This window comes from Euprymna scolopes, chromosome 24 (assembly GCF_053919585.1).
Source record: "Euprymna scolopes isolate OS-2025 chromosome 24, ASM5391958v1, whole genome shotgun sequence".
NCBI lineage: Eukaryota > Metazoa > Mollusca > Cephalopoda > Sepiida > Sepiolidae > Euprymna > Euprymna scolopes.
In genome coordinates, this window is record NC_136505.1 from 32,308,402 (window position 1) to 32,325,633 (window position 17,232).

Consider the following 17,232-nt stretch of genomic DNA (forward strand, 5'->3'; position numbering starts at 1 on the left):
TCACCTCATATGTGAATTCTGAATCAATAAAACTAGTAATTAAAAAAGATTGTGAACAAATATCCACATCTTAAAAGTGAAAATAAGTGAAAACAAGTCCTTAATATAGTTATCTATTTATTACTTCCTCTTCAGTTGGTTTCCTTATTCTAATCCCAGGTCACTTAGGGTTAAAGGTCATTTCATTTTTTTATTCTTTTTGCTTGATAGGGCAAAGATCTACCCCAGCCTAGAAACTAGGAACTTTAATTTTGTTGTTTTCTTTCTTGCTTTCATATGAACAGTTTATTTCAGTGAATATTTTGATGTACAAATTTAAAACAATTAATTTTAATCAAACAGAAGTCAAAGATGAAAACGAAACTATCAATGATTAAGATGCTTGAAATTTGAATTTTTACGCATTTTAGCTGAGTCAGACCTTAGAGTTGCTACTGATTTACCATAGTCTCAGGTTTTCTTTCTTTTTTAAAAAAATTTTTTTCTTCTATTTTAATTCTTTTTTCTTTTCTATTTTTAATTCTTTTCTTTTTAATTTTTATTTTTTCTATAATTCTTTTTTTTAATTCTTTTCATTTTTTTCTTTCTTTAATTTTCTTTTTCTTAATTCTTTTTGTTTTTAATGTTTTTTTAAATTCTTTTTGATTTTTAATTCTTTTCTTTTTAATTCTTTTTTCTTTTCTTTTTAATTCTTTTCATTTTTTTTCTTAAATTCTTTTCTTTTTTTAATACGTTCCTTTCTTTTTCCTTCTCTTCCCCCTTCCCTATTACATTTACTCGCGATTGCACTTTATTTGTTGGACAAAATTATTATAAACACCATTCTATTCTCATCCTACAAATTTTTCAACTACTGTTCAACACCTTCCTATCATCATTGTCCCACTTTGCTATTGTAAATGTTGTTGAAATGGGAACAAAAGTGACAAGAAATTCCTATTATGACATTTTTTTTTTTTTTTTTTTTTTTTTTTGATGAACCAAAATGTCACCAAACTAAAGCAAAGTGGGTTTTTTTTTTTTTTTTACCAAATAGAAAAGAGATGATCATCTGTTTTGGATTTAGCCTTTTATCATTTGTTAAGATGTTGACCTCAAAGCCATATCTTTCAATTTTGGAAGTTGATAAAGATGAAACCAATTTGGACAAGACAGAAAATATCTTTTTTCATTATTTTCATACGTAAATTGTGTTGTATTCATTTTTTGCTTAAAAAAAAAAAAATAAAATAAATAAAAAAAATAAGAGCAGCACATGTGATGGTTGCTCATTCCAAAATTTTAACAATGTTTTTTAGTTGGTTTTTTTTTTTACATTAACTTTATAGGAATCCTTAATAATGTCAATTTATTTGGACGTGTGTCTACAAGTTAATGATAACCAATAAATGTTGATAATACCAAAAAAAAAAAACTGATCTCGGCTGCCTTTTGGCTAGTAGCAAAGTGTAGTATCTGTTCTGATACTATGTTTCACCTTTTCTGGCCTTAATCAGTGAAGGAGAAATCTTTCTAGATTGAAGTAATTTTAATTTTTGTTCCTATCCAGAGTGTCCCTTTTTGGGGAGCTGGATTTTTCCCACATTAAAAACTGACCTTGTGTCTAACTTTGTCCTTGGGGGAGGTAAGCAAATAGTAACATTATTAATTGCTAACTATCATAAAAAATAATTATTTTCTTAGTTTAAAAAAAAAAAAAACAACTACTTGTTTAATTTATATAATTCTTGGAATGTGACATCTTCGATCCATGATAAGTGTATACACTATAAAGATCGTGTGGAATCAGAATAGCAACAAGGCTCATCTGGAAAGAATTTTCTCTTTTTTCGCTTTTAGAAAATTAAAACCAAAATAAATTGGGAGGTGGTAGGTATGCATTTCACTCCATTGAAAAGAAAATTAGTTTTTTTTTGTTTTTTGTAAAACTAGAAAGCAAAAAACTGAATCTGATGCTTAAGCCGAACTAATATGACGTTTATTTCTTTGGTGTTTGTCCGGAATTAAAAAAAAAAAAAAAAAAAAAAAAAAATGAAAAATTGGTATATAACAGGAAGAAAATATTGTATTCTAAAAATCACAAAAATTGATAAAGTAGTTTTATTTTTAAAAAAGAAATCCAAACTTGTAAGATTTTAGAAATTGATTCTTAAGATGAGGGCAGGGCATTGGAAAAACTTATTCTATTTTCTGATGCTTGTTAAGATAAAGTTGGCAGATTGATTTTTTTTAAATATGTCGTTTTAAGCAAATATAACAGTACTTACTTGTCATGTCGAAAATAGAATATATACAAAAATTATGAAAATACATTGAGTAGAACATCAATTTTGAGTTTTTACTAAAACAAAATATAGTCTGTTGCTATGGTCTGAAACACAACGGCCATTAAAGTGGTGAAAAGGGAGATAAGTGTGTCCTCTGTATTCGCAATCCTCAGGTTGTTTACATCTAAGAAAATGCAGTTCACCCCATTTTACGAAAAAAAATTACTTTTAACTATTAATAATTTTTTACTTGATGAATTTACACAATTTTTAGATATATTACTATTTTCGACATGACAAGTAAGTACTGTTGTTTTTGCTTAAAATCACATATTTAAAAAAAAATCTATTTGTCGACTCTAACTTAACAAGCACTGATTTTCCTTATAAAAATTAAATTACTTGATCAATTTACATGATTTTTGGAAAATATTTATTTTTTTTCCTCATGGGTACATATATCATGTAGATTTTGTTCATTTTCTATGCTTTTTTTTTTTAACATGGAATTCTGGACAAGAACAATTAACTTGATGATTTAAAAAAAAGTTTTAACACCATTTACAGATGAGTGACTTTGCAATAAATTTGTGTTTGTTATTATTGTATGCAATAATCTTGAATTTGCTGTAAATTATGATTATTTTAAAGATTAGATTTTATTACCGACATTTTAAATTCCTCTGCTTTTTTTTTCATGATATTTACTGTTTGGTACAAATTCAAAGAGATTATGGTTTACAGAAAAAAAAGTCAAACTATACACACAGATCGGTCACAAAGTTGTAGAAATTAGTTCTTGTATGAATTCAGCCTTCCCTGATTATTGGACTCATTAGTCACATAGTTAAGAACAACACCAGGTATGGGTGGTTGTAAGTCTCAAATTAGTGACTCTAGATAATGACTGAACAGGAAAATAAAATAAATGATTCTTCTTTGTTATTGTAGCGAAATTCAAAAATTGAAATATTGAATTTTGAGTGAAACCAATGATATCTACTGAATTGTCATGTCACGGTAATGAACATATCCAAAAATTATGAAAAACAATAAGGTAAAAAATTATTAACGAAAATAGTTTTCGAAGATAATTAGTGAAAATTGAGTTTTGCAAAAAAAAACAAAAAAAAACCCAGAATTTGAATGGTAATAAAAAGGGAGGGGGTAAATCTCTTCTGAATACTGGAAATCTTGGACCAATTTAGCAAAACTTAATTTTCGCTAATTGTCTTTGAAAACTGTTTTCATTAATAATTATAGTTTTTCATAATTTTTGGATATTTTCATTACTGCGACATGACAATTCAGTAGATACATTGGTTTCACTTGAAATTCATTATTTCAATTTTCAAATTTTTCTACAATAATGAAGAACAAGAAAAAAAAAAGCAATCATTACAGTTCTACCATTTTTATCATTATTGTTGCTTTTAACAATCAACCCTTAGTGTTCTAATGCAAGATTATCAACAAAACAGCTGGACCATTGCATGTGTAGTGGGCTGGTGGATATATTATATATATCCTCCAGTCGTACAAAATAGGAAAAATGAATTGCTTTGAGGAAGGAACGAACAACGCATTTATTGAAATAAACGAACTAGGATTTATTTCATTAAGAAACAAATGAAAGAAAAATGGTACAGCACGTGTTTAGTTTGGCGTGCGTCTCTCGCTGTTAACTGGTGAGAGGGGAAGTCTATTGTTGCAGAGAGAGAGTGAGAAAGTCAATCCAGTTTGGCGCACGTCTCTCATTGTTAGCTGGTGAGAGGGAAAGTCTATTGTTGTAGAGAGAGAAAGTCAATCCTAGCCATGAAGATAGAAAGTGTTTAAGGTGTATGTACTGTCTGTTAACTCTTGCCCCACACATAGTAGCAGGTGACGCGAGGCGCGTGTGCCCCGAAAGGGAGCGGTTGGTCCGTCGACCGCTCAGCTCTGGAGCTGAATCGAAAAGAAGGAAACAGCTCAGGTCTTTTGCGCATGTGTGGATTTCCTTCAAAGGGGAAGTGACGTTGCCCATGTGTGTGTGTATGCACGTGAATGTGAGTGTATGTACGTGAATATGTCTACGTCTGTGTACGTGCACGCGTATGTTTGTGTGCGCATATGTGTATGACAAGAAAAATGGCTTGACATGTGAACGCGTTTTTGTGCGAGACTAGAAAGGGCTCGTACAATACTCCCTTTCCCAGGAAAAAAAAAAATATGCAGTGTATATATATATTTTTTTTATAAGTAATGTTTTGGGCAATTGACTTTTCGTCCTGTTTTTTTGCTGTTGGTGTGATTATTTAAAAAACGTCAAAAACTGAGTGTGTTTGTAAAAAAAGTATTTACTTACGCGTAGAAAAGGCGTTTACTCTTTTTTTAGGCTGACGTTTGTTTTTTTTGCTGTGTGCTGACATGTGCAACGAGTTGCTTGGACAGTGAAGTGAATTGTTCGTTTGGAAGGAAAATTTTGTTCGTGTTGACATGGTGTGTTCAGTTGACAATGTCTTCGCAAGTGAGTCTGCGGTAGAGTGTACATTATCTGTATGAGCGCTAGTTGCACATTCGTTCGTGTTGAACGGTAGGTGTCCAGTTGCCGGCTGTCAACGCAACTTTCAGTTGTGAGTTTATCAGTGTGCGTGGTGCATCTCAACTCGCATTGTTGATTCAGCTTCTTCCTATGTGTTGATAGGGATGTCCTGTAATTGTTTCTTTGTTGTTGCATCTGCTGTGCGGGAGAGAATGTGCATAGGCCTATGTGATTTTGCTCCTCGCGTTTGTTGCAGGGTAATGTCAGGAAACTGTGAAAAATGTTTGTCGAGCTCGAATTTTTCTTTGTATTCTGTATGAAGTCGACAGCTCTGTGTTTATTTTTCTGACGAGGGGTTTCGTCATTGTAGTTCACTTGTTTTTCTTTGTTGAAATGTTTTTTGTTTTTTTTATCAAATAAAACGCTCGTCTCGCTCAAAACAATTAATTTTAAAAAAGTAGAGTCACCATGCGTGTTCGTTTCACATCTGTTAGTCGCCAGTTTATTGTGGACTTGTGGTATAGAAGGAAATGCGTGTTCATCTCATGTTTAGGTCACCAATTTGTAGCAGGACTGGTGGATAAGTATATATCACCTAGACATATGAAAAATGAATTGTTTTGAGGAAGAAACAAACATGTTAAATTGAATTAAACGAATTAGAATTTATTTCGTGAAGAAACAAATGAAAGAAAATGGTGCAGCATGTGTTTAGTTTGGCGTGCGTCTCTCGCTGTTAACTGGTGAGAAGGAAAGTCTATTGTTGCAGAGAGTGAGAGTGAGAAAGTCAATCCAGTTTGGCGTGCATCTCTCGCTGTTAGTTGGTGAGAGCGAAAGTCTTGTAGAGAAAGAGAGAGAAAGTGTGTAAGGTGTACGTACTATCTGTTGACTCTTGCCCCACACATAGTAGCAGGCGACGTGAGGCGCGCGTGCCCCGAAAGGGAGCGGTTGGTCCGTCGACCGCTCAGCTCGGGAGCCGAATCGAAAATAAGAAAACAGCTCAGGTCTCTTGCTTTTATAGTTGTTTCCGGTGGTCTTTGGCGCATGTGTGGATTTCCTTCAAAGGGGAAGTGATGTTGCCCATGTGTGCGTACATGTGTGTATGTTAGCGTGTGTGTATGCACATGAATGTGAGTGTATGTATGTGAACATGAATATATCTACGTGTGTGTATGTGCGCGCGTATGTGTATGACAAGAAAAATGGCTTGAGATGTGAACGCATGTTTTTGTGCGAAACTAGAAAGGGCTCGTACACGATATAAAATAATTTTTTTATCATTATTGTTGCTTTTAACAATCAACCCTTGGTGCTCTAATTAAGATTATCAACAAAACAGCTGGACCATTGCATGATATAAAATAATTTTTTTATCATTATTGTTGCTTGTTTGTCTGTCGGTTCCACATTTTCTCAGAACTACTCGGCCAATCTGGCTGTAATTTTGTATGGACTGTTGTTATGATAAGGTGCAGCAAAGTAAGTACTATGGTATCCGTTCGATACACAACTGTGTTTAGACCCAAATTAAGAATTAATAGGGATTAGCATTTAATGCAAAAATTAAGAAAAATTTAATCATATTTCAACAATCAATTTGGCATAATCAACGGGCTATAACTTTTGCTCGTTTTTAAGATGCAAAATGTCCAGTCTATAATAAATGTTATTCGTTCAATAATTTCTAAGTAATTGGTTTGCAGCAATACTAAAACAAACTTTTTTAAAAAATTTATTTCACAAAATAATTTCATATAAAAATTTATTTCACAAAATAATTTCATACAAAAAATTTATTTCACAAAATAATTTCATACAAAAAATTTATTTCACAATATAATTTCATACAAAAAATTTATTTCACAAAATAATTTCATACAAAAAATCCTCCAAATTAATTATTTCTCTATATTTTTAGGTGAGAGTTTCTCAAATTGTCCGATTTTGGGGTGTCTTTTTATAAAAAAAATTTATAAAATCAAAATTATGCACGCTAGTTAGATTTTCAGGGTGAATTTTCTATTGTTTACTGCCTTTTTTTGAGGAAGGGATGTTCGAGTTGCCTTCGATAAGTTTCAAGACATTTTTTGTATGAACACCTTTATTAATAATACACACATGCAACTCTATTCCCCTTCAAAGTAATCTCCTCCGGCTGCAATGCACTTGTTGTACCATTCCAACAACTTCTGGAATGCCCCATGGAAGCCCTTTTGTGTGAGTGTGTCAATGACCCTCATCACAGCCTCTTTCATTTCCTCAATTGTCTCATAGGGACATCCTCTGTGTTCCTTGAGCTTAGGGAATAATTAAAAGTCTCGGGGAGCAAGGTTTGGACTATAGGGAGGGTGAGGAACTGTTTTGATGCCCATCTTGGTCAAATAGTCTGTGAACTATTGCATTCGCGTAAATCTTCTGCATCTTCAGTTTCTCACAAATAATTGTGTGTACAGTTTCCACACTGACATCAAACTGCGCACTTATTGTCTCTATAGACACACAATGGTCCTTATCCATGAAATTTTTTATTTGGCCATTCAACTCTGGTGTTTTACTTCCTTATTCCTCCCACACCTCTCATCATCACTCACAGACTCACTGTCTTCCTTGAATCTCTTATGCCACTCAAAAAATGATGCTCGATTCAATGCAAGATGGCCGAAAAGCAGTCTGAAGCATTCCATACATTTCTAAGGCATTTTTTCCAAGTTTAAAAGAATTTTATTGCATATGGTTCTTCTAAAGTGTCCCCCGCAATTTGATTGTATTTTTGAAATTTATCAGCTGTGACAATCAGACTTTAGTAGGGTGTATTCCAATTCCTGCTGTAGTTGTTCATTTGAACCTGAAATTATAAAAATTGGTCAGTCATCTCATAAGTCGTATAGAAATAACAAACTGAATTTTCAAGAGTCTACGACAATTTTAAGTGCCTGTACAAAAAAAGTCTGGAAACTTTTTTAAGGCACCTCATATCATGTTTAGAAAAATCACATGCTTTTTCTTTAGGACTCTGGAATGAAATGATGCATCCATATTTCATCCATTGTCACATATTGATGCAAAAATTTCCTTTTTGTTTTGTTGAAACAATTGTGGGTTTTTTATTCTTCTGCAACTCTATGGCTTGACAAACTTCTGGGACTGATCTTCATTCCTGATCTAAAATGAAACACATACATCAAATCTGTTGCCAAGATCGCTGGAATAATGGTTGAATCATTGTACTGATTCAGTAGGTATCTCACTGCTGATACAATCCTCTATCTGTATAAAAGCCAGGACACCCTAAAATTGAATACTGTTGCCACATCTGGGCAGGACCTGCTCATCGCAAAACTCAAAACCCAGTAGATGATGCCCTTTTCTCTTCCCTGCAACATCTTTCCCACAGAAGAGACGTTGTGAGCCTGTCTCTGCCCTGTCGTTATTTTCATGGCAAGTGCTCAACTGAAGTCCAATCTATGGTCCCTCCTTGCCAAACTTTCACAAAAAAAAACACTCAACTAGCTACAACCACTATATACGATTTCCCCCAGTCTCAAACTCTGCCTAAATCTAAATGGAGATTCCATGAACAAAGTTTCTTTCTTAGAACTGCCCGCCTGTGGAACAGTGTTCTGCTGGGCCACCTCCCAGTTAAATACAACATGGTAGTCTTCAAATCCAATGTAAACAATTTTTGTTGAGCTGTCTCCATAAATAATCAAATTCTACCCAATTTACACCATTAACATCTACTACACTACCACCTTACATTCATCAATCAATTGTCCTTGAGTGGCCTTTAGGCCTTGATAAGTGGTGACTCTCTAGTTTAAAAGTAAAAAAAAAATTGAAAATAGTGCTTTGAATCGTCGATTGTCGTTTTAGATTAACCATGAGGAATTGCAGAAGTGACTTTTAGCATAGCTTTCTCATAGACAAATGCTGATGCAAAATGGTGACTACACTGTCGTTTGATTCTTTGATTCTCTCCTATCTTTAATTCATGATCGGCCAAAAGAGTTTGCGAACATTTTTGATGTCTTTCAGGGCAACTGTTGAATTTGGGAAACCTGAGCGTCCAGCATCATTTTTGTCTGTACGACCATATTTAAAGTCAGCATACAAACCTCTTCATCATTCGTCTCTGATGGAGCAGAGTCTAATAACACCCTACCTGAGAATTCTTCCTTCAAATACCTCAGCTTAACATTCACAGAATTATGAACTGAAACAAATACATAGAGGACATTGCAAAGGCTGCTGCAAGGAAGGTAGGTTCCCTCTATCGAGCTAGAAGACTATTCATACCTGAGAGTATCCTGTACTTCTACAAAGCCACCATTTGCCCATGCATGGAGTATAGTTGCCATATCTGGGCTGGTGCAGCTACCATTAGTCTCTCTCTCTCTCTTGGATAGAGTCTCCTTCCCCATCGCCAGAATGTTGCATCCCTGTGTCTGTTTTACAAGTATTTTAATGGGATGTGTTCTGATGAACTCATTGCACTTGTACCTCCTTGACGTACATATCCCAGACAAACCCATTTACCAACAAAAACACATCACTTCACTGTTGAGGTCTCCAAATGCCAGAAAGCTTTCTACTGTAATAGTTTTCTTCTACAGCTAGATTTTGGAATTCCTTTTCTGTTGCCTGCTTCTCTGACTGTACTGATATGCAGAAGTTTAAATGTAACGTAAACCAACATGTTGTTAATCTTTTCTAGGCATAATCCCAAATAGTAGCACCTTATGTCCGAGTGGCGATATGCTTTGTTTCGGGTTAACGAGAGTAAAAAAATAAACAAATAAATAAATAAGATTTATAAAGCCATCATTTTATTTGAATATCAGAAAGCAATCGACATAGGAAATAAAGATTTGTTTTTCATTGTTTTGAAAAAGTGTAACGGTACGTTCATTTAAATAACTCCTTTGTAAACTAATAATCCAATTGGACTCAAATTTTAACATGTGCAATTTGAAGGTTAGTACTTTATAAAAATCATATGAATTGTTTGTTTTTTTTAATTAGTGGTGTAATATATATTTCAGAAGCAGGGTTTATTGAGTGATGTGTTAAGAGAAAGAAATGGTTGTCACAGTGAATGTGTCCATGGTATAAACAAAGGAAGTTCTGCTCTTTCAAATATAAAATAATATTTTGTCTGAAGGGTTAAAAGCAATAATTACTCTTGAAAAATTTCAATAATTTTCAATTATAAAGTATTTATTTATCAACACTATGTGTTTAACCAGAATGGTATTGTGATGTTAAATTCTCTAAACTTTCGTGGTACAATGCATCTTCAGGAAAAAATTAAAAATATGTACAATCATTTGGTGGCGGCATAATAGGAGTTATTCCCCTTTGATACACCTTCACTACACCTTGTGTATCAGAATTTTTGGGGAATTTTTGACACCCCTAACATGAAGCTGCGAATAAAATATAAAAAACTCATAATTTTTTTTTTTAAAGTGGGTTGTTTATTTTCTTTATGGAATATACTTCCAAAATAAACTATTAAAGCTGTATAAAAAGTAATAAAAATATGATTTTTTATTTTTAAAAAACAGTAATGAAATCAATTGAATTTTACGAGTTAAGTATTTTTCAATTTTTAAACTTTAAAAATCTACCAAACTTTTTTTATTGATTCAATTTTTACGATATTTTCAGGGTCAATGTAAAATTTTATGCTCTTTCCAATAATTTGAATATAATATTTTAGACAAACGTTTTTTTTTTAATTCACGCCCCCATTTTGAAATGTCTATTAAAAAGTAAGTAATTAATTTACTCACCAAAGTTTTGTATTTCACAAATTGAAGATAAAAGATCAATAAATTATATATTCAAATTTAAAACAAAAAAAGAAGTGTTTTTTTAGAAATTTACCTGTAAAGTCCGAAGTTTAAAACCTTTTTTAAAAAAAAAAAACACTTTATTTTTGGTTTGTTTTTTGTTGTTTTTTTTTTTTTTTAAATGAAACCTTGGTCCTTGCTCCTTTAATTGAAAAAAAAAATTAGTGTTTGAATTATATTTTTCGAGTAGTTATAAGCTTGGAAAGACAAGGGGTCGAATTATTCAATATTTTTTCACACATTCGTAAGGTCAGTTTCTGACACACCTACACCTTCACTAAATAAAGAAAAATGTAACTGTATCCATCCCCTTGACTTCCGGAACTAATAATAAAAATTTGCTTATCTATAGGACCACAGTAGAGTAGCGTTCCTAAATCATTTTGAAATGTGGGTCGGCATTTATGTTTGCTATTATTAAATTATTGCTATATTTTAACGGTAATAATTATAATATTGTTATGTATTATTATATTGTAGATATAATCTATATATTAATACGATAATGTGTGTGTTCTTTTGTGTGTCACACTTACATCTTTCTTCTCCAGAGTGATTGTCGTTTAATTATTATGACCTTCAATTTCTTGTAATAAATAATTTTACCAAGAATTCTTTATAAGTTTTGGTTTCGGTTTCGATTATAGTTGATGGCACTCATTCATCTGGTTTTTTTTATGAATAATTTTAACTAAGAATTGTTCATAAGTTTTGGTTTCGGTTTCGATTATAGCTAAAGGAAATTAATATATATATATATATATACAGTGATGATCATATTTATTGGCACGGTAAAATAAAAGTTAAATTTTGTCTAATAAATTCTAAAAAAGGGATTAAATTAAAGAAAATAACAAAGTATATTATGTATTTTTAACTGGCCTTTCCGATGCAGCAATCGGATTTTAGAAAAAATAAATAACAAAGGAACAACAAACATAATTGCAAAAAACCCTTGTTCAAAATTATTGGCACGGCTTTGTTTTTCTTTTAGTATCAGTATAATATCAATCAATTTCCGGTTTACGTGCTTTCTGAACTTTTTTATAGCCATATTATGCTTGTTTAACGCTAATTCAGTGAATAATTTTTTTCAGATAATTTTTAGATAGCGATTTATTTAAACTATTATAAGTGACTAAATTATAATTTTCAATCGCCATGGTTAAAACTAAGGAACACAGCGAAGACGTCAGGAAGCTTGTTGTAGCATGCCATACCAATGGGGAGGGCTATGATAAGATTTCAAAGAAGCTAAACCTTCCCAAATCCACTGTTAGAGCCATAATAAACAAGTTCAAATCGCAAGGCCACGTTATGAGTTTAGAGGGTAGAGGGAGAAAAAGGATTCTTTCCCCAAGAGATGAACGGAAAATTGTTCGACAAGTAAAACAAAACCCAAGGATCTCTGTTGGGGAGATTGTTGATGAACAGAGCACCTCTGGAGTGAATGTATCTCGACATACAGTTGGTAGAGTTTTGAAGAGAGCTGGTTTAAAAGCATGTCGTCCGAGAAAGACTCCCTTATTGAAGCCTATGCACCTGAAAGCAAGGCTAGCCTTTGCAAAACGTCACATTGATAAAGATGTTGCATTCTGGAAACGTGTTCTATGGACTGACGAAACGAAAATAGAGTTATTTGGCCATAATAAAGTGTCTTATATTTACAGAAAATCTGGCGAAGCTTTCCTGCCTAAGAACACCATACCCACAGTGAAGCACGGTGGAGGCAGTTTGATGTTTTGGGGATCCTTTGCTGGCTCTGGACCAGGGCGACTTGTTAAGGTCACAGGTAGCATAAAAAAGGAAGATTATGTTAAAATATTGGATGAAAACCTGAAAGACTCTGCTAAAGAGCTCTCACTTGGTCGTCGTTGGTGGTTCATGCAAGATAATGACCCAAAGCATTCGGCTAAACTGACTAAGAAATGGCTTGAGGACAATCATATTAATGTTTTGGAGTAGCCATCACAAAGCCCAGAGCTTAATCCAATTGAAAATTTATGGAGAACATTAAAATTGAGGGTAATGCAAAGGAAGCCTAAGAATCTTATTCAATTGGAGGATTATTGTCAGGAAGAGTGGGCTAAAATTACTACTGATGAGTGCAACAACTTGGTTGTAAACTATGAAAAGCGACTGAGGAAGGTAATCAAGGCCAAAGGCTATACAATTGATTATTAAATAAATCGTGCCAATAATTTTGAACAAGGGTTTTTTGCAATTATGTTTGTTGTTCCTTTGTTATTTATTTTTTCTAAAATCCGATTGCTGTATCGGAAAGGCCAGTTAAAAATACATAATATACTTTGTTATTTTCTTTAATTTAATCCCTTTTTTAGAATTTATTAGACAAAATTTAACTTTTATTTTACCGTGCCAATAAATATGATCATCACTGTATATATATGAAAATTTTCTTCATAAGTTTTGGTTTTGGCTTCAATTCAAGCTGATGCACCCAAGTTGTATAGATATATATTTTTTTTATTTTTGAAATCACAACTTTATAAGAATCGAATTGATTCTATAATGATATATACAAGTATATTTAAGCGTATTTTACGACCGGGCGTCCCTGCTAGCTTAGATAAATACCTTTGAAGTTTTAACAAAAGAGCTATAATAATACCAGGGCGTGTGGAATTTCCACAGGTCCCGCTAGTTATAATTATTAATTTAATTATTTATCAAACACATGTATGCATGTGTATTTCAGTTATAGTCAACTAATGTACTTTCTAGCTTGTGGCATGGCTGCTACCACAAGTAGTGACAAGGCAAATCAGTTCCTTCACTTTTATTGTTCTTCAGTTTTTCTAAACTGTGTCAATCGCTTTATTGCAGATTAGTAAAATATCAGTATTTCACTAAATGTATGTAAAAAAAAAATAAAAATTGTATCATCAAAGGACTGCTTTAAGGTTAGTTATTTCCCAAAATTTTATTAAAATTCATGCGATTTTCACGAAGTTATGACATTTTATTCTTTATTGTGGAATTTCCACTGTTCATCGCTTTATTGCAGGTCTCTTACAATGCCAAAAAACAGGTGATTGAAGGTTATCGAAAAGCAAAGGATTGTTGCTGAACTTGTCCATCAAAGATTTAGCCACGGAACTGGAAAGTGATCCAAGAACCTTGGCTTCATTCACGAACAACTCCAACACCAAATCCAGAAAGGAAAGAGAGGAACCTTTCAGATCATGATATTCAGAAAATTCATAGGGAAGTCAACCGAAACTCAAACAGCACCAGTGCTTCCATTTTTGCAAGAGCTGGAATCGCTCCAAGATCCAGACAAGCCCAATGCAATGTGTTGAATAAGATGGCAAGGAACATCAAACCTCTTCCAAAGCCTCCATTGAGAAAACAACGTAGGTAAAAACGAATGGCTTGGCACAGAATTACATGAAAATGGATTTCTGTGTCCTATTTACAAATGAGGCCCGTTATTCTCTTGATGGTGCGGATGGATAGGCCAAAGTTTAGATTCTGAACGGAACTCCGACCCCTTACAGAGTTCATTGCTAACAAGGAGGTGGAAGCATCATGGGGGATAAGTTGGTTGGATCATTCCAAGTGTCAGAGAGTGTAAAGTTTACCAACAATGCATACACAGCCTTTTTGGATAATCATTTGTCGCCATGGCTAGATGACCTATCATTGTCATGTTGTTTTCAGATGATTTTTATGCATGACAATGCACCATCCCATTCTGCTAGAGCGACTGTAGCCTTCCTTGAATTTATAGGTTTCATTGGAGAAACCCTCATGACCTGGTCACAGTGTTCTCCAGAACTTAACCCAATTGAACATTTCTGGTCAATATTGAAAAGAGGGGTTTATGAGGGAGGAGAGCAATTTACTTCAGAGGATGTCCTGTGGAGGAAAATAGCTGATGTCACCAGAGCCGTGACTCCTTTTCAGGACAAATAACTGACTTCCTAGGTGGACAAATGGTTGTTTAAAGTTATTTTTTTAAAATTATGGATATGTCGATAAATAATTAATTTATTTGAGGCTTAGCAACTAAGATGTGCTTTTCTTTACTATTCTTTAACAGAAATAAATATAATAAAAGTAAAGTTTTCATGGTTAGACATCATATTTTTGCCCTAAAACAGCATCTCAAGAGTCCTGCAATAAAGCGATGGACAGTGGAAATTCCTTCATAAAGAATAAAATGTCATAACTTTGAGAATATCGCATGAATTTTAATAAAATTTTGGGAAATAACTAACCTTAAAGCAATCCTTTGATGATACAATTTTAATTTTTGTGACATATATTTAGTGAAATATTGATATTTTACTAATTTGCAATAAAGCGATTGACACAGTTTATTGTGAAGTGATTTATTGAAAGAAAATAGAAGAAATGGACATTATTGAAAAGTATACAATAAAAATTACCAAAGTTATACAGATAAAAATAACACAGTAATTATTTGCATTTTTAATAACAAAATTTAAAAGAATAACATTTTTTATTTTATTTGAAATTTTATAAGAAATATATGCTTATGAAATTATAAAAATAAACGTTTGTTGCTTTTAATTTTAAAAATAAAAGTTTATTTGAATTTATCTAATAAATATATGTTAATGAAAATATAAAAATATCAGAAAAAACGTAATAAAAAAAAGAGTATATACACAGGGGAGATATAGGTGTGAGAAAAAAAAAAAGCAAAGGAACTGATTTACTTTGTCACCAATTTTGGTAGCATTGCACTGGAAGTTAGGAAGTACGTTAGCTGACTATAACTCATATTTCTGTCTTCTGTTTTGCAAGCCCCTCTCTTTTCATCAAAATTGCCCTGAGCCCCATCTGTTCCCAATTGAAATGAATGGCTCTCGTCTTAGGGGAAACACCATGTTTTGACAAGCTTTTGGGATTGACCTTCACTCCTGATCTCAAATAGAACACATGAATCAAATCAGTTGCCAAGATTGCTGTAAAAATGGTTAGATCATTCTACTGCTCCAGTAGGTATCTCACTGCCGATGCAATCCTTTATCTGTATAAGAGCCAAGTACATGTTAAAATAGAGTACTGTTGTCACATCTGGGCAAGAGCTGTTCATCATGCCCTATTCTGCCTTGATAGAGTTCAAAACTGGCTTCAAAAACTAGTAAGTGATGTCTTTTTCTCTTCCTTGAAACCTCTTTCCCACAGAAGAGACGTTGTGAGTTTGTCTCTGCTCTATAGTTATTTTCATGGCAGGTGTTCGTCTGAACTCCAGCCTATGATCCTTCCTTGCCAAACATTCACAAAATACACTCGACTAGGTACAACTACTCTCAACAATTTCTGCCACTCTCTATCCATGCCTAAATCTAAATGCAGATTCCAACCATGAACAAAGCTTCTTTTCCACAACTGTTCCACTGGCCTGCTTCCCGGCCAACTACAATATGGTAGCCTTTAAGTCCAATGTAAACAAGTTCTTGTTGAGCCGTCCATTTAAATAATTCTACCTAATCTACACTATTAACGATTACAAGACTACCACCTTACGGTCATCAATACTTATCCTCCAGTGGCCTTCAGGCCTTGATAAGTGGTGATTTCCTTGTAAAAAAACAAAGGTCTAAGGGAAGTAATTCACTGTGACAAAATGTTAGTCTTGTACGAAACAATGTTTTCCTACAAGACTGCATTGTCATAGCTATCAAACGCAATTTCTTACACACTATGCATAATGCTTCAAGCAAACGACAACATCCTCCTCAATTTTTTGTTTTTATGGAAATTGCTCTAGACAAGGCATAAAGCCACTTGATGTAAGGAGCTAAAGAAAAAAATAATTCAAGCCAAGGATGAGTGTTATATGACTAGATCTGACCCAGAAAACAGTAATTCTTTCTACTTTGTCAGAAACATCACTCATAGAATGTGAGGACTAAAGGACACAAACAAAGAAAGTGAGAGTTACAATTCTGCTGAAATTATAAAAACATTACCACATTTTGTTTGTAGACTCCTGCTTCAAACCTGGAGTTTCTACAATTTGCTTTCTACCAATATTCATCAAAATATTTCCAACTGTGCCGCGATTATGATGTGCTATCTTTTTTGCGGTTAGTGACACACCATTCCTGCTGTGAGGTCTGCTTGGTGTGGGTAGTGAGCGTTGATCATAAATTAATTTGTTCATTCTGACTCCTTGATCTAATCTACACATGTGCTGACCTTCCGACTTTACTCGTGGGCCAGGTCCAAGGCTGGGAGGAAATTTGTTATCCGTACTGAGCAACTGTTTCATCTGATTGCTATTTCCGCCACTATTAACAGATTTATCACTGAAAAAAAAAGGCCCACTGGGTTTTGGAGACGCAACAACTACAGAAGAGTTTTGTGCTTTCAAATCATCTTCTTGGATTTTACCCAAAATGGCAGCCATATCTTTCCCTACAAAAAAAAAAAAAACAAAGAAAAAAAGTTATTTGTGTAGGATAATTAATTAGTTAATTAATAACCTTTGATAGTTCATTATGAATTAAATAAAAAACATACCTTGCTTGTTTCAAATAAAATTCATACTGAAAGTCATATCGATGGTTGACCAAAAGATAAATCAATT

The 17,232-nt window shown here is 33.2% G+C and overlaps 1 protein-coding gene across 2 annotated transcripts in view; it reads right to left on the minus strand.

The window, feature by feature from the left end:
- Positions 1–14,970: 14,970 nt before the first annotated feature.
- Positions 14,971–17,232, minus strand: part of LOC145246642 (uncharacterized) — a 43,970-nt gene continuing 41,708 nt past the window's right edge. For both annotated transcript variants that reach the window (XM_080108345.1, XM_080108346.1), the window contains one exon: positions 14,971–17,060. In XM_080108345.1, coding sequence (XP_079964471.1) covers positions 16,609–17,060 — 452 coding nt within the window. In that variant the 3' untranslated portion in view covers positions 14,971–16,608. The remainder of the gene's footprint in view (positions 17,061–17,232) is intronic.